This window comes from Callorhinus ursinus, unplaced genomic scaffold, assembly GCF_003265705.2.
Source record: "Callorhinus ursinus isolate GAN/ISIS: 27379988/994484 unplaced genomic scaffold, GSC_fseal_2.0 scaffold12, whole genome shotgun sequence".
NCBI classification, from domain to species: Eukaryota; Metazoa; Chordata; class Mammalia; order Carnivora; family Otariidae; genus Callorhinus; species Callorhinus ursinus.
The window spans coordinates 21,861,894-21,878,137 of record NW_027397074.1 but is presented as its reverse complement, the minus strand read 5'-3'; the positions used below and the strand labels follow the sequence as shown (position 1 = coordinate 21,878,137).

The window sequence follows — 16,244 nt, the reverse complement described above, 5'->3', positions numbered from 1 at the left end:
GTTCAGAATTAACCAAAAATCTCCAAACTTTCAAGTTGTTTTTAATAGATTCTAAAGAAAGTCACGTTATCAGAGTCCATTGTGAATACTCACAGGGGGGCCACCATCACCACGACTTCCAGCAGGACCAGGGGGACCATTTGGACCCTAAAATGGAAACAAAAAAAAAAAAAACATGGGGTCAATCACAGGACAATTTTTATAAACGTTGCTTTTTTCTTCGAAGGTTATCATTCCCATATCTATGAGAAGCCAATCCAGAAATTAAAAATGATGATCTGCGTCATAAAATAAATGTCCTTTAGTGTGACCACCCTCAGGGGGTTATACCAAAGAAGTGAGATGAGACGTTTATGAAATGTTTACAGATTATAAAGTGGAATGCAAATGTTACTTCTTATTTTTTAAATCATCTTCTATCTCGCATGTTCCCGGTATACAGCAGGCACTTGATTGATCTACGTTGAATTGTTGGATTTCATGGGTAATGACACAGGCTGTGTTGACCACCAGTGAATTCAACTTACAGATGGGCCAGCAGATCCGACAGGGCCGGTGGGACCGACGGGACCATTTTCACCCTTGGGCCCTTTGGTTCCTCTCTCTCCTTTAGCACCAGGTTGACCAGCAGCACCCTGATAGAGAGGAAGAGTTGGGGTCAGGCGTTCCAGCTCACTCTACTTGCCAGCTTGGGATGTTTTCCGATTAACCTGCATAAGATACTCACAGCAGGACCAGCAAATCCATTGGGGCCAGCGGCACCGACCTCACCACGTTCACCCTAGGTGGGAGAGGGGGTTTAAGAATGTCACAGCAATCTTAGCTTCGTTAAGTTCTGAAAGTTCTGAGTGCCCCAGATGCCCCAGGTTTCCACTTACAGGGCTACCTCGAGGACCGGCAGGACCGGCAGGACCGGCAGTACCAGCTTCACCCTATAATGGGACCAGAGAGGAGTTTGTCATCGGGCTTCACATCAACGCTCGCAGAGGAGGTGGGGGGAGGGACCGGTGGTAGACAGCGGGCTCTTGTCAGAGTTTGCAGCGTGTGTCAGAAGAGAAAACTAACGCACATCTCAGGGAGTGAAATAAAATGCATTCTTGCTGTGCTTAATGTTGTATTCATTTGGGGGGCTGAAGTGGTATTGGTCATACGCTTGCAAAAACACGATAAATCAGTGCCCACAATACGAGGAGGAGGAGATTTTAATTTTTAGATGGACACAGAGCTGATCTATTTGCTGCAATCTGTGCAGTACAATAAATAAGGTCTATTTTAAGGGGACTGTTCGATGTGAAATGGGCACACTATGTATTTTATTGATTTTTTACAATTGAAGGCTTTGAGGTGGCTCAGTACATTAGGATATTGTTAATGGGCAACAGGGAAAGTCTTTAAAACAAATGATAGGGATGAAAGTATAGATCAGCTAGCTGGCACATCTATAGGAAGGGAAAGAGAACTTTAAACACACAGCATTTGTTTCCTGCGGCCCCATCACAACAGATAGGTTTTTAAATAAGCAGGCTTTCTACCAAGTCATAAAAATGAACTGCGGGGGCTCTCTGGGGCGAGGGTGGGCAGGAGACGCTCGATGCTGCGGTTGGCTCCGTGAAAACGCATGCTTACCCGGTCACCAGTGGCTCCAGCAGGACCAGGGGCACCCACAGCACCAGGGGCACCCTAGCACCGAAAGGAAACGAGTCTTATTAATTACACCCCCAGGCCATCAAAAGTGACCCTGCCATTCGCCCTCGCTGTGCTTAGACCGTGAGCAAGCGCTGTCACTGCACACTCGGGGTGGACATGGAGAAAGCCTCTGATGCACTTCAGTTCTAATTATCAAAACTACCAGAAGCGGCTCTCGGGAGGAAAGTACCCCAGTGATCGGAGGGGATGGAAATGTGGAAGTCAAGGCAGGTTAGGAACTGGGGAGATCCCGAACTCTCTGCTCTTGTCAAGCTCCCCGGAGAGCAGCAAATGAGTAGCCTTGTTTGAAACCGCCAGGGCTGTGGGATTCAGAGAAGGGACGATTTTCAATGTGCCAGAGCGAGTTATCAGCTCTGAGGGAGGGGAGGAGAAGAGCCAGGGTAGCCGAGGGCCCGGAAGAGCCGTGTTGCCAGCGCTCGAGGTAGTGTTATTATCCCTTCATGGGATGATCTTTGGCATCTCCGTGGCATTAACAGCTAATCACTGGGGCTGCTCTTTGAGTGGTAAATCTTAGGACATGCATTTGAATAAATGGGACCTTTGTTAGAGGTTCTGGCTTCTTAAAATGTGAGAGTTACTGGGTTTTTTTTTTTCTTTTTCCCAAAGTCCTCTAATAAACAATCACTTAAAAGTTCTATGAAACCTAGAGCTTTTGGTTTATAATTTGCACTTGGTATAGTTAACACTAAGGAAGGTAGAAAATTATTCAGGTTATGATTTTTAAAGGGCTAAGTTCTGTTTGAATCTTTCTTTTGGAACATGTTAAATGATCCTACTATTCATAGATCCAGGAAGGAAAGGAAGATTCTTACTAAACCTGGATCCTCCTTTTGTCAGTTCTGTTTTGGAGAGCCGCTCAACTCGAGTGAAATGTAAAAACAGTAACAACAATCTAAGTACAAACAAAATCCTACTCACACGGGCACCATCTCTGCCTGGGTTACCAACTTCCCCTCTGAGACCAGTTTCACCCTGAAAGTATAAAGCAAGAGCAACTTTTGGTTTTCTGGCCAAATTTTTTAATCAAAGTGTATCTGCAGTGTTTTTTACAGAAAATCCTATACACCTTCAGTCATTTAACGTTTGGCAATGTCTTGAGTCCCTACTCTTCTCTAGGATGTTGAAGGAGAAAAAAAATATATATATATATATATATATGGGAAAAAATAATTCAGGGCCCTCTCCAGATTATTGTTAAATACTCTTTTCTAATTCCAGCCCGTCTCCTGCGGCCTAATCAAGCAAGGTACAAATTCCTGGGGACGGAGTGACAAGGCAACATCACAATGGGCTCCGGCGCCCGATCTCTCTTACGGCGGAACTGATGCCGCGGCACGTTGGACAGCTGTTCAGCGTAGCTCCTTCCCGTTAATTAGGGCCGGATGAGGCAGTCTTGTTCGCGGCATTAAAATGAGCCTCATGTATTACTCAACACCATCTGTTTGCGTGAAATTCCATGGTAGCCAGCAATTTGGCCAGATTAGTGAGTTTAGAAATGCGTAGGTGCTAGGTGGCAGAGGGAAATGGGTAGAGATCGATATCAAAATGCTACCAGCCCACCTACCAAGAATTGCAAAAAAACCCCACAAAAAAAAACAAAAAACACCAAAAACCAGACCAAAACCCGGGCAGCCCTGCGCAGCCTGCTTCGCCAGAGCTCTTCAACCACACGTGTTAAGGGCCAGCACTGAGAGCGTACCTTTTCTCCCTTGCCTCCAGGTATGCCGGCAGCACCCCTCTCTCCTGGCAGGCCACCGGGACCAGATGGACCCGCGGTGCCCGGAGCACCAAGCACACCAGGTTCACCCTGGAATCAAACACACGTGAAATCAATTATGTCAGTGGCAAAAGAAGAAAACGAGAACCCGAACTCTTGAAGGATTCCAATTTAAACATTTAATAGATCGCATTCTCGCCTGCTTAGAGACACAAAGGAGGGCTACTGAAAAGCAGGGAGACTGTAACCGAGGGAGAGGTTATTAACGACACGGTGGCTGAAGGGAAGAGAAGTGGGAGCGGGTGGCGGTGGGTTTTCTATGACCTGCTCCTGGTCCTCCTCAGGCAGGCAGGCAGGCAGGCACGGGAAAGAAGAGGCCCCGGACAATAGCAGGCGCGGAGGGAAAAATGTTTGCCCACAAACCTTTTTCAAGGATAAGTCTCTTAGCCCACACAGGAAATGTGGAGAGAAACCTCATCAACTGGGGAGATGTTTACATTTTAATCTCCTTAAGAGTGGGGACTATAAGCTTCCACTTCATATAAAAACCCTACAATTCCACGTACTTCAGACCTATTGACTAACTTCTAAGAGAAAACTCTGAGAGTACCATCCTCTGGACCATGTTTTCTTTCTTGTTTCCTCTGTCTTCGCTTTTTATTGTTTTTCTGATACCCTTCCACCTACCAGAATAGCTTTTTGCCGCTAATCCTTGCACCCCTCCCCCGCCCCGGGCAATGTAAGAAATCGGGAGTAATAGGAAATGCCTTCTCTTTCCTGTGGTCAAAGTAATCTGTTTTTCAGAAATGTGTCATTCCACCTATTTTAAAATGTAAACCAGATTCTGTTTTGAAACTCAAATTGTCAGGCTTCTGTTTTGGGGAATGAATGTATTGTCCAGTTAGTTTTCACCTCTCTTACTATTAAAATTTGGACTACCTTTGGAAATTTTACTCTCTGAAGTAGGATGGTGAGAAGGTGAAACTTTGTTCTTAAAAACAGTGTCTAAATGTATGTGATGTTTCCAGATTAAAACCAAAGTATAAGCAGCGTGATGACACGACAGTTAAAACCCATACTAATTCATTTATGTCTGTAGAACACTGGGACTTCCTTTCTTTTGGAATAATTCAAGTCCACTGGAATCAGATTGTCATTTACTGTGATGGAAATTATCACAGAGTAGGAAATAAAAAAATCTGAAAAACAATTCATTTCCTATTGTAAACGACCTAGTTACCCTATAGTGGGCCAACGCAGCATGAGAGAACAGAAAATTTTACCTTGTTTCCATCGGGCCCAGGGGGTCCAGAAGGACCTCGGCTCCCAATAGGACCAGAAGGACCAGCAGCACCACTTTCTCCCGGGGGCCCACGCTCCCCCTTTAAAAAAAAAAAAAAGAGAAATTATTATTTTTTTTAAAGATTTTATTTATTTATTTGAGAGAGAGCACAAGAGGCAAGAGGGTCAGAGGGAGAAGCAGACTCCCCGCCGAGCAGGGAGCCCGACGCGGGACTCGATCCCGGGACTCCAGGATCATGACCTGAGCCGAAGGCAGTCGCTTAACCGGCTGAGCCACCCAGGCGCCCCAAGAGAGAGAAATTAAAATGTTGCACTCTACATAGCTTTCAGAGATACCATTTTACACATCAGAGTTCATACTTTTTAAGCTTTTGAATCCTGTCTCTGCCATTGACAAATTATAACTATTTTTCCTTAATTTCTCTACCAGCAAAATGAATGGATGGGATGAGATAATCTCTAGAGCCTCATTCAGCTTTAATGTTCTGTGGCTACAACTCCAGAATGTTTTTCTTCTAGAATATTCAACCTTGGAATTCATTCTTTTTTTTTTTTTTTTTCTGGCTCTTTTTGTAATAGATCCATAGGTAAAAATAAGTGCCAGTTATGCGTGGTATTCATACGAAAGATTGTGTCGTTTCAGGAGAATAGCAATGCTAGGTGTAGATAGGATTAGATATTCTCACAGCTACCCTCCCTTTTTCTAATCTTATGCAAGAGTGGTGTAACAGTTATAATACTTAATAGGATATACAAGTGTATGTGTGTCTGCATGTGTATATCAATCTATCTACCTATCTAAATTTCTCCCAATTGCACGTCAGTATCACCATGACAAGGTATTCCATGGGCCAGAATATTTAACATGTATGTAGTCCACATTGTAACTGCTTTCAAAGGCCCTTGTTATAATTCTGGTTCTACGATACTAAATTTGTTTGGGCGTCCTAGATATATGGTAACTAACCATGTAACAGGATACGCGAGGGGCAAACTCATCATTCCAGTTAATCTAATGACCACAAATCTATTTTTTTTGTAAGAGCAGATTCATGATTTCAGCTTTAGACTGAACATCAACACACATTGCAACAACTGATTTTAAATCTCAGTAAGATATTACTTTTCCTTGTCAGGTTGAGCCACTTTCATAATTACATACTTGTCTAATATAAATTACTGAATATAATACATGTATTCGGTCATTTATGTTTCTTATAACCGTGTGGGTTTTGGCTAAGAAATACGAGTAATTAAAAAAAGTCTACTTTCAATTAGAAATCAGATGTTCTCTACAGATTATGTTTGACTACAGAAGAGTGTCAGGAGCTTGTTGCAAGGTCATCAATAGCTTTTAAGAGAAAGCACTACTTGTTTTAAAGACACATTGCCCGAAGCTTAAGCTTATGAAAGTAAATTAAATAACACTTACTCTTGGACCAGCAGGACCAGGGAGACCAAATTCACCAGGGAGACCCTAGGCAGAATGTGATACAGAAATAAATCATGAAATGTATACATGTTCTCGAAATCCACTTATGATTATGATATTTAGATAAGTTTTGAAATAGCCAAACAAAGCCAGCTAGGCTCTAGCTCCCTGAGAGCATAAAAGTACAGGGCTATTAGGAACAAGAGAATTTTCAGTTGTATGTGGACAGATAGAAAAAGTGAGAATTCCATTGATATCAAAGTTATTTCTCTGCTAGAACCTGATATCAGAAAATTTGAGTTTCCATTACTTAGTTTATTACTTTAAAAAAAATGACAAAACACTATCTCATTTGATAATATGATAAATAATGATGAACAATATCAGACACTGCCTATTTTTAGTTCCATAACAGACTGCTTTCTTAATAGAAATGATCATATTCTGCACATTACCTAGTTAATTGTATACCCAAGTGTATCTCCTTTATTCCTGACCAGCTGTCTCCTTAATGTGCCCCACTGTTGACAAAGGAGACCAGGCCACAGAATGTAACTGAATTGAGGCACATTCATCACAATTACCAGAGAAAATGACTCAGAACTCCTGCCCTGATTGTGGCTAGCAGTGTCATGTCTGAATGCCAAGAAAAACATTAAACGCAATTTTTCAGGGTCTAGTTTGATGGAAAAGCAGTGCATTTACTTTTTCACCATGGGAAAGAAAATAATTTGCATGTTAACGTTACCAAGAACCATACAAAAAGTAAGGCTATTAAAGGGAATGTTCATTGATATATTTTCCTTTCATAATGCAGTGTTTCATTCAGTCTTTAAAACAGAGGAGTTGTTATTCCAACGAGAGAGCACAGAGTAACTGGGTTTATTCTCTCCAAAGTACCAACTTAAATAGAACGCTATCATTAACATATGAAATACGAAGTTTCTTTTTGCATATTATAATTGCACTGCAGTCAGGTGTTCGCTATTGGGTGGGGGGTGGAGTCCCAAGTTTCACTAAGCCTACTATCCCTGGTTTTACTCACCCTTTCTCCTGGTTTGCCAGCTTCACCAGCTGTACCTGAGGGGCCCGGCAGACCCTAGATGAAAAAAAAAAAAAAAACCCACAAATTTCCATCTTACGGCTCTATTCAGAGGATTTGCTAATAACTAGTTTTTTCTGGATACCATCTGATAGCGACATGATCACGAACTATTCTGTGTTATTAAAGAGTTACACAAAAGTTTGCCTTGAAAAAAGTGGGCCTTTCTTTACTTCAGTTCTGAAATCATGCTCTGCGTGCTGGGGACGGGGGGAGGCAGTGCTATGGGGATTGATAGTCGGCTAGTCTGACCAAAGGCAGTATTCTGTACGTCTCAGTTGACTTACCTGGAAGCCGGGAGGACCAGCGGGACCTTGTTCACCTTTTCCACCTTGGACACCCTGAAAGTAATAGTAAAGACAGCGTTCAGTAGAGATGGATACCACCATTGCTGTCTACCTGGATAACTTCGGGACTGGAAGAAAGAGATGGTCATTTGGCAGGACTCGATTCGTTCAGGGCAGCAGAGGACAAGAATGGGAGAAACACTCACCTGTGGTCCAGGAGGCCCCTGAGCGCCATTGTTCCCATCAGGACCTGGAGCACCCTACAACAGGTCACAGAAGGGCTCAGCGTTACCTGTGAGTCAGGCAGCTTAAGAAGACTCGAAGCCTCATGCATTACTTTCTCAACGCGTATCATCTTAGCATGACTCATTGTGGGTCCCCTGCCCAAATACCAACTTTTGGTAGGGCTTGTGGAAAGTCCACGGATGGAGGGCAATTTATGAAGGCCAGAGAATGCCACTAGCATCTGCATAGCTTTTTAGTCCTAGAATAAATTAAATAAAAATCAAATGCACCCATAACTAATTTTGACCTAAGACACATTCTGATTTGTTAGAGCTCCATCCACTGCCCTATAAGTGTGGTTGAAAAAGAAAAAAGACATTTTGTGACAGTTAAAGGATCTTTGGGGATGCTATTTTAAAAAAGAAAATGACAGAATTATATCAGATGGCCTCAAAGGATGTGTGTTTCCTAAGTGAATACTACGTGGGCAGATACTCGAAGTTAGCACCTACCCGAGCACCAGCAAGACCAGCATGCCCTTTCTCACCAGCTTTGCCAGGATCACCCTATGATAAACATTAAAAAAAAGTAAACACTTCATGTCAAATTAACCATGACAATTCTGACTTGTTAATTTCTCGCTTGCTTTGCTTTTCCTTTCTTTTTTAAGGTTCCTCGTCTTTGAATTCTGTTAGCTAAGGCATGATCCATCATCTTGCAACTCCAAGTACAATAAGGCACACCTGTGTCTGCAGGGGCGCAGACTCCGGAGACGGATTTCCATCAGGTGTACGGTGGTATACTGGAGGTCAACTGTTAATGTGCTAAGGGGCTTGCAGTGTTCCTGTGTTCTACCCTTGAGGTAGAATGGACCGAGGACAGCAGAGAAACCGAGTTTGGGTAAAAGGCGGCACAGAAGGGCCGAGGGAGGAGAGGGTGTGGTGTTCTTACGGTGGGGCCCTTGGGTCCAGGGAATCCGATGTTGCCAGGCTCTCCTCTTGCTCCAGCTGGGCCAATTGGACCAGGCCTGCCATCAATACCAGGGAGGCCCTGAAACCAGAGTTTATTTAAAGTTCACTCAGCATCGACCGGGGTCTCCCGACCGCAAGCCTGTGATGCTGCCACAGGATGAAACAGAATCATTCTCTGAATGCATAGAGCTTCCTGGTATAAAGTGTCAATAAATTATGAATCCACTTTCCTTTTCTAAATAGGATGTCAGTACACATGCAACCAAGTCAATCTCGTATGTACCCAATTCCCTCCTTCCCCTCCCTTTCCATCCCTCGTCACCCGCTTCAATTTTCCCTGCCATGGTTTCCTTTTTCCTTTCCTCCTTCCGGTCCTGCGTTCATCTGGACTCCATAATTACAATCTATTACTTTGCGTTCCCAGATGATGTATGTGGCTGATATTTATTTTCAGTGTGTTCATGTATAAATAAGTCACAGAATAGACTTGATAAGGGTGCAATAAGTGTCCTTGAAAATATAATGGAAAATGAGCAAGTCTTACCATGGGACCTTCTTTACCAGCTGGGCCAACATTTCCAGGGGCACCAGGAAAACCCTATAAAGTAAATGAGGATGCTTTCGTGTCGGCACTTTAACGCACATACTCGAGGCTCCAATTTATTAAAATCTCACAAAAGCACTCCCCCACCCCCCACGTCTTGTTTGTTGCCTAGGGTAAATCATTCGGGGTATTAGCCACTAGCTGGGAGGTATGAAAAGAGCTCTGAAATCTTTCTTCTATTTTCTATGCCTTTCCTTTCATGGGAGTTTAGCGCAACTGATTCATTTACGGGTATCGCAGAAAACTGTGAAGCAATATACTATATGGGCAAAATGTATCAGGTTATTTACCTCATAATAGAAAAACAAATACTTTTAGTAAGCAATTTCCAAAGTGGATTTTTTATTGCTATATTTGGTGTCTTTATTACTTGTTTATGGTACAATTACAGATGACACTCATCCATAAAAGATAATGGAGGCAAAAAGAAAAAATAAAAATCACTCTATTGCTATGGAGTAGAGTGTCTACGAATCTAAAGGTCATTTCTCCATGGCTAGTGTGATGCTGAATACATTAAAGCATTTTGTGATTGCTGGAAAAATGATTTCACTTATGAGTCTAATACACTGATAATGTATAGTCCTAATACGTTTCATGGACACCTTATATAAAACTCACAAATTGAGATAAAAGATTCATGCTGATAGGAGAACCAACCTAATTTGGATATATTAAAATAAATCTATTCTTCCAAAAACCTCAGAGCCATTGGATCAAATAATAAATAGGAAATTTATGACCTAACCAAATCTGTAAAAAATATCTCTGGGCTTTGATAAAGTTAAATTAAAAAGGCAACCATCAGCAAATCTACTAACAGATTTACTTCGGATGATTTTTTTTCCTTTTTATTGTCTTCAAATATCAATCCTCCCTTTCAAAAAGGAAACAGTGCCAGGTGTGACTTGCTCCGCTTCAATCTGAAACTTACTCGGGGCCCCATGAGGCCAGGCTCTCCAGGGCGACCAGAATCTCCGTTGGGACCTCGGACACCAGCAGGGCCAGTCGCACCACGGGGGCCGGGAGGGCCCTATTCCACAGAAGGGAGAGGGGAGGATGCTGAAGTGGACAGACCCACCAAAAGAAGCATCGTATTCCCTGCCCGGGGGTGAGTGCTGGACAGCGTACCATGACACCAGCTCTGCCGTCAGCTCCAGGAAGACCACGAGAACCAGGACCTCCCTGTAAGAGATTACACGAAACAGGAAAGATTGGGGAAAACCCTTGAATCCAATAGGGCAGTGTTTATTGAAACATGGCTGCACGCCAGAAATCCTGATCCCCTGAAGGGAGAGATACAAACAAAAAACCAAGCCAAAAAACTTCACCCAAACCCCAAAGGAATGTGTGGAGGAGGCAGGTCTACAAAAGTAGGTCAGCGTTGTTTCCAGACCAAACTGAGAGTCACTGATTTAATAAAGCAGATGGAAAGCAGATGCTCCCTTTGTCTAGAAAACGCACTCGGTGATTCTGACCAATTCCCAATGAAAGGGTGTCATCAGATCCCTCTGGTGTGTCAGGGCGTCAAGAGCGTCTGGAACCTACTCTCAGCCCAGGAGGTCCAGAGGGGCCAGTGGATCCGGCTTCACCATTGGGGCCTCTCTTTCCTTCTTCGCCACTGGGACCGGGAGGACCTTGGGGCCCAGCAGAGCCCTGTTTCATGAGAAAAGCAAAAGAGGAGTGAACAGGAAAAATCATTCTTATGTCCTATCCAGCCAGAGAAAAAAGTAATCCCTCTTTTTAAAAAGTAAAAGTAGGACTTTTTGGATCAAATAAGGAATAAATCCATAAAACTGTGATCACCGAACTACTTACGGGCTCACCCTTGTTGCCGCCCTCTCCTTTGGAACCAGCTGGACCAGGCTCACCCTAGGGTTCGATACAAACCGGGGGTCAAAGGACAAACGTGTGCCATAACGCTCTCACAGACAAACATCTTGGAATATTTATGGATCCAGATAAAGAGAAGTTCAAGTTCTGTAAGAAGGGTCATATTCAAACAGCTGACGGGGGGCTGGCTGCATTGAAGGGACTTGAGTGATCTAGAAGTGTACCTCACTGCCCTTTGGGGAGTGTTCTAGGAGAGCAGGAGGTGTGTGTGAGAGAGAGAGAGAGAGAGACACGCAGGCAGAGAGAATGGACATGCGCGCGCGCGCACTCACACAAGTAATACAGACTACAAATGCTCAGGAAAGAAAGCATAAAACTGCTAGGACCACAAGAGGAAGTCTAGACGGTGACAAAATGACAGCCGAGCTGGCCTTTCAGGAGGAGGAGCGCCGCGGCCACGACCACTTACGACGAGTCCCCTGGCCCCAGTAGCACCAGCAGCGCCAACAGGGCCAGGAATTCCGCGGGGTCCAGGGAGGCCAGGAGCCCCAGCCACACCGGGCAGGCCCTGTGAAGAGAAGGCGGCGTGGCGGGTCACAAGGGGGCCTGGCCGACGAGGCGGTGCTCATCCAAGTGCCTCTGAAGGCGGAGCAGCCCCCGAAAGCCAGATACTCACAGCAGCACCCTTAGCACCAGTCAGGCCGTTGGCTCCAGGGTTACCCTGTGGGAGGAGAAGGAAGGGAGAAGGCGATCAGCTACGAGGAGTGTTTCCGTTCTTCTTTGAGCCCAACTTCACTCTTTCTGCCTGCTCCCCCTCTGTGGGGTTAATGACAGGGGCTACTTACAGGAGGTCCAACGGGGCCGGAGACACCCGGAAGACCCACTTCACCGCGGGGGCCCGCGGGACCGGCAGGACCAGGGTTGCCAACAGGTCCGAGTTCACCCTAAGGGAGGGAATGACACGGAGGCATTGGTCTGCAAGTAACGAAAGAGCGTATCTCCATTTTTAGGCCAGCAAGTTCCGTGATCTTTCTTCAGAACTGCACTCATTTCCCTCCTCTGGTTTGGTACCACCGACCTGGATCTGAGTTCCATCTCAGCTCCCACGTTCACCCACTTCTGTCTCTCCGTGATAGAGACTCCAGTTCTCAGCTAGTAGGTCCTCGCTAGTTTGGGCGTATATCCCAGAGGGGTCCCATGGAACACATTTCCTTGTTGGCTCCTCTATGTTCTTTGGCTCAAGTACAGAGACACTATTTCAAGCGTGGAGTGAGAACACGGGTCATCCTACATCCATTTTGAAAGGGGGACTCGTTAAATTCCCTGTTGTGTCATCATCTATCTGCACACCCACGGCCTATCTTTCCCATCACAATAAGAAGTTGATCAAGGCAATGACAGTGGTCGGCAGTGTTTTTACCTTGGGGCCAGGAGCACCTGGAAAGCCTGGAGGGCCAGCAGACCCAATGGGACCCTGAAATCAAAGTAGAATGTGGTAAAGAGACTTCCTCCCAGCAAATTAATACCACCACAAGACCAGAAGATTGAAGTGGCTTGATCTTATATAATATTGGCAAAGCGAAAACGGACAGCTAGTCTGTTGCCATTAATACCAAAGGGGATACATTCAAGGTATCCCAGGTGAGGTAGAGTTTATGTAGCAATGAAAAGCCCTAGGGATAGCAGTACTTGCAAACAGAACCTTCGAGGGACCACATAGAACATTTGGTAAGGTGTCTAAATTGGTGTTATTTCTATAAACTAATAAAGAAGACAGTTCGCACCCCACACTCTCAACCCCTTCCAAATTCTTTGGTGTCCCAAAACTTACAGCAGGACCCACAGGACCCACACTTCCATCACTTCCACGGGCACCCTGTGACGAAAATAAGGAGACAAAGTCAAGAGGAAAGTTAAGTGGCCATTATTAGAAGAATTTCTTAAAAGGATAACGGACAAAAACGGAAGCAACTCACAGCTGGACCAGGGGCACCGACGCGTCCTCTCTCACCAGGAAGCCCACGGGCTCCCTAGAAGCAGAAATATTTTCAGTGAAATCCAGAATGCTAATTTTAAAAATGTCACAGACATCATTTGCCTTGTCCAAGTTCCAACATGCGCAAGAATCCACTAGAAATAAATAGGTCTTGTTCTAATTCCAACTAAAAGGTAATGGATTTCAATTAAGTATGCAGAAGGTTATTAGAAAAATATCAAAGAGTACAATGCCAAGGGAAATGGTAATTAGCAAAAACATGAAAGAAGTTCCAGCTTGCACAGAGCGTACACATTTAGATTTACAGTCAAGTCATCGATACTTACTGTTTGACCTGGAGTTCCATTTTCACCAGGGGCACCGGGTTCACCCTGTGTGGAAAAGAAGGATTGAGTTTTTGTTCGTTACAGGTTATCAGTTATTTTTTTTTTCTGATTGGGTCATTTTTACCCTATTATTTTAATTTGAACCATTTATATATTTTGTAACATTTCTTACACAGACTTTCTCAATTATGCCAGTCACATAAATTTTTTAAATTTCTAAAATATGAGTTTTTAATATAGATAATAGCAAATATCACAGTACTAGGGAGATGTGGTCATTTGAGGGTTATGTACCCCAGCTCTAGTATTTCCCCTTAGATTTTGGGCATCATTTTGACTAGGCTTATGTATCAGGAATGATATCATAGAAAGAGACAGCAGAGGATAAATTGCTTTCAATAGAACCACATTTACCCTCTTTGAAGTTATTTTTAACACTCGGTTTTCTCATTTTTGTAAAACATGCATGGAAATTTAAAGCTTTGTAATGTTTTTCAGAGCTGTCTTATTTATTTCCAACCTATATTCTTATCTTGAGTAAAAACCATGCTGGTGACGGGGGGGGGGGGGGAGCAGTAATTTAATAAAATGGCACACGTAAAGGAAGTTTGCTTCTAAGTAATCTGATTAATACCTGGAAGAAACAGATTTGAGAGACCCTTTAGGAACGCTCCATTTCTAGGCTTCTGTGTGAAGTGTATTCTTTGGGAACAGGCACAAAGTCCATTCTTTGATAGTCAGAAGTTCTAGTCTCTGCCCTCCTAACTACTAGATGTGTGACTCTGGGCAAGTCAGTCATTCTCTCTGAGCCTCAGTTTCCCTCATCGGCAAAATGAGGGGGGTCTCCAACGCTCCTTTCGGCTCTAACATTTTATGATGCTGGGACTAGTAGTCTGAGCTATTACATTAGGCTCTAGGGAGAATGAGTTTGACCTTATCCATTTCTGTGGCAGCTGGAAAGTTAGAACAGATTCTCCATATTCATGTTCATTTCTGGTCCCGCTAGTATTCGTTACTCATTAATTTGTAATTACGTTGGTATTCACTTTAATATCACATTATCTCCTTAATAGGAGAGAGAACATTTTATAGTTGAAAACGCTGTCAGAGAAGAACCTAGCCAAGAGATAACACACTTCTGAGACTTTAATTACCTAATTAAAATTTTTTTGAGTGTGCACAGATAAATCACAGGAAAGAGGTTGAAAAGTGTATTGTGACATGAATGTACCTATCTAATTAGCGCATGGCAAAGGAGAATTTATAGTTTAAAATAACAGCGTTCTAACATCTGATTATATGTTTATTTACTTTTATTTTGGCTGCAGAGATCAGCTGAAATTGTAGGAGGATAGGAAATGAAGGCGGAAACTATGGACATTATTTTTATCTCAACTGTTTAATAGATATTGAATTAAATAAATAGTATTAATAATTGGCCTTTTGTCACAGAATCCCATATCCTCACCACTGAGGGCTCTGAAATACCGAAGAGAAAATAAGATACTCTTTGGAATACGAGCAGTCTTCACTAAAAATATCCTTTCTGATGGGCATGGGGAATTGCAGTCAATTGTTTTAAAAACAATGCTTCCGATGTAGTATTTACCTTCACACCTGGAGCTCCGGGCTGTCCCTTCAATCCATCCAGACCATTGTGTCCCTGAAACGCAAATCCTTATTATTAAAATGTCGTTCCATTATAGTGCTTGGTCAAATCCTGACCCGCACCCCAGGTGACGGCCGCTTCCGTGCAATGCCCCCGAGTCCCGCGCCCAGGAAGCTCGCTCCTGGGCGAACTTGCTCCATTGCCCCTGGTAAGTCACTAAACCTCCCTGCACTTGAAAGGAAAGGAAATAGAACTAGATGCTCTCTCACAGCCTTTCCCTCCTAAATAACTTTTACAATTTTCAGATGGGTTTAAGGACCTCTTAAAGTCATACGCCTTTTACCCAATTTTCTCCGTAGGGATCCTCATTTCTTGGAAGCTAGGAACATACTGCGAAAAGTACACCCCACTCTACTTTTCAGCCATCTGGACTCTTCTCTAACTCTCTTTACACGCTGGCGAATTCCGGGAATTTGGAAGCCAGTATGTGTCACCCAGGGGTTTAAATATAGTCGGGGCTTTTCCCAAAAGCATTTACTCTCCTCTGGGGAAAGAATGTGCTCACCCTGATGCCCTTGAAGCCAGGAAGTCCAGGAGTCCCAGGGAAACCACGAGCACCCTTGAAAAGAAACACAGAAGACAAATAATGTTTTTGTTCTAAATTAGAAAACAATGATTTCTTCCCTCCAAATTATTTCTTCTCATTGAAGTTCAAGCTTGGAACCAAAGAACTAGGAGATTTTTAAGCCCGGAGCAGCAAATTCACTTGCTCTCAGTTGAGTAACTAATACTAGGGTGTGTGTACAAAACACGATGTAGCTTATGGTACGCTTGCTGTCATTAAAACATTCCTTGCATTAACACAAACCGCATGCATTCTTAACCAGGCTCCTTGGTTCGTCGGATGCCTTCAGTGAGTGGTACAAGTGTTCAAACATCCAGGTGGCCATTTAGACTGATCCCAGCTTTACCAACCGTCTTGCATGGAAGACGCCACTGGCATCTGGACTGGATACACCGGCATAAAAAGCTTACCTGTGGTCCAACAACTCCTCTCTCACCAGGTCGTCCAGGTTTGCCAGGGTGACCCTAAAACGTGAAAGCATCGTAGGGTCAGCCTTTTCTTGCGGAGC

General features: G+C 43.7%; 1 protein-coding gene across 1 annotated transcript in view; it reads right to left on the bottom strand.

The window, feature by feature from the left end:
• The window catches only part of COL1A2 (collagen type I alpha 2 chain), a 35,719-nt gene that overhangs the window by 8,995 nt on the left and 10,480 nt on the right, over window positions 1-16,244 (bottom strand). The window contains exons 10-38 of the mRNA XM_025872904.2: window positions 16,147-16,200; window positions 15,677-15,730; window positions 15,112-15,165; window positions 13,503-13,547; window positions 13,157-13,210; window positions 13,012-13,056; window positions 12,601-12,654; window positions 12,026-12,124; window positions 11,857-11,901; window positions 11,650-11,748; window positions 11,166-11,219; window positions 10,896-11,003; window positions 10,479-10,532; window positions 10,282-10,380; window positions 9,288-9,341; window positions 8,724-8,822; window positions 8,285-8,338; window positions 7,754-7,807; window positions 7,548-7,601; window positions 7,204-7,257; window positions 6,159-6,203; window positions 4,708-4,806; window positions 3,407-3,514; window positions 2,626-2,679; window positions 1,627-1,680; window positions 879-932; window positions 728-781; window positions 528-635; window positions 94-147 (exon numbers count right to left, since the gene is read on the bottom strand). Coding sequence (XP_025728689.2) covers window positions 94-147; window positions 528-635; window positions 728-781; window positions 879-932; window positions 1,627-1,680; window positions 2,626-2,679; window positions 3,407-3,514; window positions 4,708-4,806; window positions 6,159-6,203; window positions 7,204-7,257; window positions 7,548-7,601; window positions 7,754-7,807; window positions 8,285-8,338; window positions 8,724-8,822; window positions 9,288-9,341; window positions 10,282-10,380; window positions 10,479-10,532; window positions 10,896-11,003; window positions 11,166-11,219; window positions 11,650-11,748; window positions 11,857-11,901; window positions 12,026-12,124; window positions 12,601-12,654; window positions 13,012-13,056; window positions 13,157-13,210; window positions 13,503-13,547; window positions 15,112-15,165; window positions 15,677-15,730; window positions 16,147-16,200 — 1,917 coding nt within the window. The remainder of the gene's footprint in view (window positions 1-93; window positions 148-527; window positions 636-727; window positions 782-878; window positions 933-1,626; window positions 1,681-2,625; window positions 2,680-3,406; window positions 3,515-4,707; window positions 4,807-6,158; window positions 6,204-7,203; window positions 7,258-7,547; window positions 7,602-7,753; window positions 7,808-8,284; window positions 8,339-8,723; window positions 8,823-9,287; window positions 9,342-10,281; window positions 10,381-10,478; window positions 10,533-10,895; window positions 11,004-11,165; window positions 11,220-11,649; window positions 11,749-11,856; window positions 11,902-12,025; window positions 12,125-12,600; window positions 12,655-13,011; window positions 13,057-13,156; window positions 13,211-13,502; window positions 13,548-15,111; window positions 15,166-15,676; window positions 15,731-16,146; window positions 16,201-16,244) is intronic.